Here is a 7,856-nt window from a genome sequence, read left to right on the forward strand (position 1 = left end):
ACCTAGAGAAGGCTAAGTATCACTTTTTAAAAAATGGAATTAAGTTTGATAGTGCAGTGAACTTAATTTGGAATCCTAGAAAAATTCTAAAACATATCTTTAAAGGAATAGTTACCAAACCACTTAGAAGAGGAAGAGGTGATCATAAAGCTAGCAAAACTTCATCAAGAACAGATTGGGCCCAGACCAAACTCATTACCTTTTTGGATAGTTATTATGCCAGTAGACGGATGAAATATTATATCAGTTTTACCCAGACATTAGCAAAGCATATGACAGTATTTTATGCTATTCTTATGGAAAGGGAGTAACAGGCAACTAGATAGCACAATGGATAAATAGTAGGTATAGTCAGGAAGACCTTAGTTGAAATCCAGACTGATACCAAGTAGCTGTGTGACTCTCAGCAAGTCATTTAACCTGCCTGCCTTATTTTCCCTACCTATAAAATAAGTACAATAATAGGACCTGCCTCTTAAGAGGTTGTTGTGAGGACCAAATGAGATAATTGTAAAGCCTTCAGCAACAATGTCTGATACAAAATAAGTGCTATATAAATGTTAGTTATTATTATTACTATTATCATCATCATCACTAGAAATTAACTAATTATTAGAGTTAACTAGATTTGGAATTACTAGAATGTTCAGACCCAAAGAGTGATCATTAAAAGGATAATACTAAAGGAAATCCTTTATGATACTGTTGGTTCATACTGAGTTTGTCGTCTACTACATCCTCCAATTGGATGAACCTCTATCTAGCTAGACTTGCCCTATTTTGTTCATAAATCCAACTTTTATAATCCATGTAAGGTTTTTTTACGTGACCTTGTTAAACTTCAGCTTAAATAGCACAGGACCAAGTAGAGATCCTTAAGGGCACTCTGGAGGAAACCTCTCAAGATGGCATGAACCATTAATGTCTACCTTTTGCATATGGACATTCTACTAGTTCCAATCTACTTAACTCTAACATTGCCTAGTTCATATCTCTTTATTTCCATAAGAATGACATTAAGAAACTGTTTAAAAAAAAAAAGGTAAAATTGAATTTAGGCTGCATTAAGAGAAGCACAATATGCAGGAATTAGGAAATGACATGTATACCATATTCTGCTGTGGTCAAGTTACATCTGGAGAACTGTGTTAAGTTCTGTGTATATTTGTACAAGGAGGCTGGTAAGGATCTAGAAAGAGGTCATCAGAATGCAGAAGGATTTCCAGAGCATATCATATGGGGACTGAATGAAGGAGATGGAGGTGTTTGATAATGAAAAGATGTCCTAGAGGGGGCATGATAGTTGTTTTCAAGAATGTTAAGGTTTACTATGTGGAAGAGGAGTTTTAAACTTGTTCTGGGGGCAACAGGGGACAGAACTAGGGACAACTATTATAAGCCCCTAAGAAGCAAATGCAGCATTGATAGAAGGAAAAACTATATAACAATTAGAGCTACTGAAAGTCGATAGATTGCACCTAAGCAAAATTTAGATGAATAATAATCAGCTTATTGAAGAGGAGACTTATTTAGGTACTGACTGTGTATAGATGGTCTCTGAACTGCCTTCTAATTCAGATTCTATAATTCTCTGGGCAAATAATACATTTTGTGATTTGACTGTTACAGTATGGATGGTTGGACCTATATTTTTTGTACTGCTATAGATTTTATTAAGCAGGTTTTTGTAGTATTCTAGGTCTTGATACACTATCACCAAAAAGGAGACCTTGGAACACTTTAATCAACTGTGGGTACTTTTACTTGGATTCTATGTAGGTCATTTTCCATGACATTGCAAAACATCTTAGGTAAATTATGATTCACTTGACATGATCTCAGTCTATTTTTGAACAAAGTTATTTCCATACTTAGGTCTGTCATAGTCTATATATGATGTTTAATATATATATGAGAAACTTTTTTTGAGAAGAACCTTCAAAGCTACATTTTATTTTACCAACTTAAATATTTTGAAAAATAGACACAATGTGGTTTATATTTTTGGCTGATCTCAATTACATGATCATGAAGATGTGGTGTGCTTCGGGAAGATATCTATGAAAGCTTTCCTGTTCTTTTTTTTTTTTTATCAAGGATACTTCAATGTTAAGTATAGACCATTTTCATAAAGATTATAGAGATGAGAAACTAGGCATATAAGTCAGTAGTTAGTGATACCTTTTTGGTTGTCTTGCAGGGGCAGGGAGATAAACCACTGTCTGTGATCTTTTGTATTCTTTCATAATCTTCCCTCTTAGAGCTATCTTGAAAAATGATTGAATGCCTTTAAAATTATGTCACCTCCTGCAAGTATTTCTTCTGTAATTTTTTTGTTCAGGTCAAAGCACTCTTCCTAACTTTATCTTTTTAATGCCAATGCCATTTCCTCATATAGTACATTGGCTTGTGATCTACTGCCACAGTCTTCAAGAACAAAGGATCACTTCCATACCAGGATGAAGCATCAAAGAAGGACTTTTGTGAAAGAGTCCTCGAGATAATAAACCCCCTCTGAAGCATCTTAAAGAAACACATGAAAATGAAACCATCAATGGAAAATGAGTCAAATAATATATTTGCTATCTTCCCTAACTCCCTCCACCCTAAACCCCATCCTCAACAGTATAAAAATGCAAAATCAAAACAATTTAGTCAGATGAGTATTTGTATATTTATGACTTCTAGAATCACATTTTAGAGCTAGAATGGACTTTGAAAATTATTTACTCCAACTCCCTCATTTTATTGACGAGGAACCAATTTTACTAAACAATTTTTAGCTTTGTTATTTGTGATATATTTAAACTCTGCAGCTAGGAAAAATTATGGATTTTCAATATTAAAGGCACCTCTACATTCAACGATATCTGTGTAACACAGAGAATCAGAGTTGGAAGGAACCTCAGCAATGACAGACCAGCTCATTCATAAGTAAGAACCTAGCTTTTCCTAAAAGATCTCTATGGAAGGGAAGTAAATCACTACCTCCTCAGGTAATCAATTCTATTTTTGGATGGTTCTTAGTGTTAGAAGGTTCTTCCTTAAATTGGGCTGATTCTATAACTTCCTAATATATGAGGTTTTCTACAACTTATTGAAGATAGCTATCATGTATAACCCAAACCATACTATTCAGGTTAAAATTTCTCAGCTTTCTTAATCAATCCTGACAGACCATGATCTTGAAGCTCTTGAGGACAGTGGGCATTCTTCAGCATATCAATGTCTTTCCAAAAATGCAGGACCCAGAATTAAATTTAAGATTCCAGATATAGTCTGACCAGCACAGAGCACATCAACATTATCACCTTTCTCTTTCTGGACACTATATATCTCCTAATGAAACCTTAGAATCACTGCTGATTCATCCTGAATTTGCAGTTCTCTAAAACTGAAGAGATTTTTTTCAAATGAATTATAAAGCAATGCATCATTTACCTCATACTTGAGAAATTTATTTATTTTTTAAATATAAGGCTTTACATTAATCCCTATTAAAATTCAGCTTACTGGATAATCAGTTGTTCAACGCCTCTTCAACTTCCCAATGTCTTTTTGAATTTTGATTCTGTTATCTACTCTATTAGCTATCTCTTCCAAATGTGTGTCATTTGCAGATTTGATAAGCATGCCATCTATGTCTTAAAACTGTTAATAAAAATGTTAAAGAGCACAAGGCCAGGCACATATCCCTGGACTACTCCACAAGAGACCTACCAAGCTGACCTGAAACAATTAACAATTATTTTTTGAGTCTGGCCATCTGACTAGTTCCACAGACACCTAGTCCTTTCCTTTTCCCACATCTCTCCTTTTTCATAGTTTTCTCAGTAACACGGTATATGTAATTAATCTGGGTCTGATAACTAAGCCAATAAGTGCAATTAGGTGCTCTCTTATTATCTCCTTATTTATCTTGAATTTTGACTTTCTGACATTTTTGTTCTTTCTTTTCCAGGTTAAAGATTATTTTCCTTAGCAGAGGAAACAACTAAAATAAGACTTAAGTTGTCTGTCTTCTATTTTCAGTTATCTTTGTACAAATCAATTTATATGGTAATTTCCCTTCGCAAATCTCTTCTCCCTAATATAGCTTTAAAAATTAAAAACCCAAACTTTTATGTCCAAGCATAAAATTTAAAAAATTAACATCAAACTATGAGAAAAATTGCTTTTATATAGCTTGATTAAAACTCATACCTTCAATCTCTTTGTGATAATATGAAATAGAACAGATTATACTTTTTATAGTAGTCCTTAATTTAAAAACCAAAAAAGTATTGATATTAAAGAACAACGGCTCTCGAATTCAGCTATTCTGAACTTCAGGAATTAATAACTTACCAATTCACGCCGTTTATCATCATCTGTAGCTTCATCTGTTAACTGTGCAAAAACTTCAGACAAAAATTTCTCATCTTCCTGCATGATAAATAACAATTACTATAAAATATTAACAAAACATGATTTAGAAATATAATAGGATTTCTTAAAGCAACAGCACTTACATTAAACCATATATCACATTTCAGAGTGGATGTAAAATTCCAGGGTACTTCCAAATTAACAAGCTCTCTCTATTTATCATTCAGGTGTAAAACCACCAGAATTTAACAATACCATACTTAGTCAATAATTCCAAACTATTAGGAATAAAATGATTATACAGATTTGATTACATGGTTACTGATGTCTCTTAACTCTCAAAACTCTGTAATTAAGATTCATAAAGCAAAAAGGTTTTTGAGTGGCCAAGAAGAGGGCAAAAGTCATGAACATTTCACTCACAGGTGATAACATTTAACTTCTTACTCAGATATACTTTAGCCTAAACACAAGCTTAACAAAATAGATTATACAATTGTTTCTCAGGTCACAACAGATTATAAAGTGGGGGTGATATGGAGAAGTGATAATAGAAAGAACAAATGTTGATAGCCTGACCTTGAGGAAAGACAGAAAAACTATCAAAAACAGACACAACGACTAAAAAGCAGTATTACTCTGGAGCCATTTAGTGTAACAGCAAATAACACCTTTTACAGTAACACAGTATAATAACTGATATTTATAATGATAAGTCTGAGTTACAAAGAATTAAGGAAAGTATATAACATACAAATTTCCACAAAAATTGCTTTAAAAGTTTTGGCATTTTGGGGGTTTGGAATATTCATGTAGATAACCACCTCATTCTTCAAATAACTAGTTAAATAAGATATTACCGTATAATTTTATAAAGATTGCAACACAGTTACAGAGTTACTTATATCTTCATGTAAGCAAAATCAAATTACACTATGACCTTCAAAATATTAGGGATGTAGTTCAAACACTTCCACCAGCTCTCACTTGGGAAGTCAACATCACAGATGTTAAACCATGTTCATGGTGTGTGAGTGCATGCACACAAACACACAGAGACACTGTCAGAAACTAAACACTGGGAAAATAAATCATTGGTATGACCCAGTATGACACTTTAGTTATACTAATGTATCAATTCATTTTGAGCCTTATTTTAATCATCTAAAATAAAGAGTTTCACTAAGGCAGCTTTTATTTGTCTACAAAGTGATTCTTTCAAACCTCAAGGGATGCTCAAGTTATATAACCTCTCTGTGCCTCAGTTTCCTCATTTGTAAAAATGAGAGTATTAGACTTGATAGCTTTAAATATATGATCCTATGATTCTTAAGTTTCAGCAGGATGCATTTTATGATAATATAAATTTTGATCATAGTCTGTAACTCTTTTCAACCAATCTCTTCCACCTCCACCCTCATCCCATTTCTTTCCAGGCTGAAAAGTCCTAGTCATTTCTTTTGATAAGACTTTCACATAAAAAAATGCTCTATTCCTTTTATCATTTTGGTTGTCTTTTGCTTTATCCTCCCCAGATCCATCACATCATTCTTCCAATTGCATTAAATAAAACCACAGAAAGGATTGTAGATCTATCAAAGTTTTAAAAAAGAAAAAAAATTGTTTGCAAAGTTATTTCTGGCAGTATATCTTTTTTTTTTTTTTACAATAACAGTACATAGGGTTGACCTAGTTAGGGAGCCAACAGCCTAACCTGATGGACACCTATCTCAGAGTAGTATACTTTTAAGTACAATTTGAGTTACTTTTCCCTTAATTCTTAAACCTCAAATTATTAAAAGTTGCCAAATTTGCTTCTGTACGCCTTAATTTTGTTTTCTTGCAGATCTTTATGAATTTCTTTTCATTAATTAATATAAAAGAACTCTAAAATCAAATCCAATTTTTTTGAGACAGGGATTATATATTTTGTCTTTTATGGCTCAACTAGGAGAAAAAACTATGACTGGACATTTCCCTCCCAACACCAATAAAGAGTTTATGTTAATTACTAGGTCTATACCCAAAGAGGCCAAAGAAAGAGGAAATGAACCCATACATGCTAAAATAATTATAGCTACTCTTTCTTAGGTGACAGATCTAGAAAATGATAGGGTGCCTACCAAATGGGGAATGGCTGAACAAGTTATGGCATATGAATATGACAGAATACTACTATGCTGTAAAAAGGGATGGTAATCAGAAACCTGGGAAGACTTGTATGAATTGATGGAGAATGAAGAGAACAGAATCAGGAGAATATTTTATACAATATCAATAAAATACTTAGGAACTCTGATAAGCATAATGACTATCCACAACTCCAGAGGACTATTGATGAAAAACATGCTATCCACCTTCTCAGTAGAGAGGTGATAGACTAAGTGTAAATGAAGACATTTGTTTTTTTTTTTTTGGGGGGGGGGGATGGTCAATGGAGGACTTTGTTTTGTTTGATTAAACATCTTAATAAAAAGGGGTTTGGTATTTTTTTTGCTTTTTTGGTAGGGGAGTGGAGGATGGTGGAGTATGGATGGAAGGGAGAGAAAATGGATAAGATAAGATTTAATTTTTAAAAACCTGTGTTGAGGTAGCTATAGTCCCTTGCCTGTTGCCTTCTGTGCTAACATTAAGGATGCAATATGTAATGGAAGAGCATATATTCTGCCAAAAAGCTAAAAGTTCTTTCTAGGATTCAAACCTGTGACCTTGGCTTCATTTCATCAGTCTTATCGATTAAAGGCAGATGAAAGTTGGCATTTCCAAGTCACATTCTACAATTCAACAGAGGCACCTCCTCTGCACTACATTAAAAATTCAAAAGTTATTCTCAATCACAGTTTAGAGACATTATGACTAATAAAAATCATTAAAGGATACTTCTCATAAAATTCCTGGTTCTAGCCATATTTCTTGGTAGTATCTTCTCAATTTGTAAAATTTATTGAATCAATATGACTCCTGAAAAGGACAAAACTTCAACATTAAAAGGGGATGGCCGAATCATAGGGGATAAAAATTATGATACTCAGGAAAGGAGGAAAACTACACATCAAGAAACCTGGACTTTCCATTTCAGTGGCCCACTTATTGATACCCTGAGCACAGTATGAATTATCAAAACTAGAGAAGATCAGTGCAAATTTCTAAGAGAGGGGTGGGGGTGGAAGCAGTGGTGATAGGAAGGCACTTTTTCTTCACAGAATCATAATAAACCTAGGCTTTTTCAGACCAAAAAGGCCAAGCCCTAAGTGAAGTCAGGTAGCTTGATTTCAGAAAAGAATAGGGTTGCACCTAGGAGTCATCTGCATAAAGATGACAAATGAACTGAAGTCACCAAGAAGAGAGAGGGAAAGGGGCTCACAAAAGAACTGTGAGATATACTCACAGTTAAAGGACTGCCTATGAGTGATGATACAACAGAGGAGAGAGATGGAAATCTGTGTGTGTGTGTGTGTGTGTGTGTGTGTGTGTGTGTGTGTGTGTGT

The 7,856-nt window shown here is 33.8% G+C and overlaps 1 protein-coding gene across 2 annotated transcripts in view; it reads right to left on the minus strand.

Moving 5' to 3' along the window:
* The window catches only part of PPP4R3B (protein phosphatase 4 regulatory subunit 3B), an 84,713-nt gene that overhangs the window by 39,058 nt on the left and 37,799 nt on the right, over window positions 1-7,856 (minus strand). For both annotated transcript variants that reach the window (XM_069071749.1, XM_069071748.1), the window contains exon 5: window positions 4,348-4,425. In XM_069071749.1, the coding sequence (XP_068927850.1) occupies window positions 4,348-4,425 (78 nt within the window). The remainder of the gene's footprint in view (window positions 1-4,347; window positions 4,426-7,856) is intronic.

This window comes from Petaurus breviceps, unplaced genomic scaffold (genome assembly GCF_028583685.1).
Source record: "Petaurus breviceps papuanus isolate PSGF00001 unplaced genomic scaffold, PetGlider_PUasm1.0 90842, whole genome shotgun sequence".
Lineage (NCBI taxonomy): Eukaryota > Metazoa > Chordata > Mammalia > Diprotodontia > Petauridae > Petaurus > Petaurus breviceps.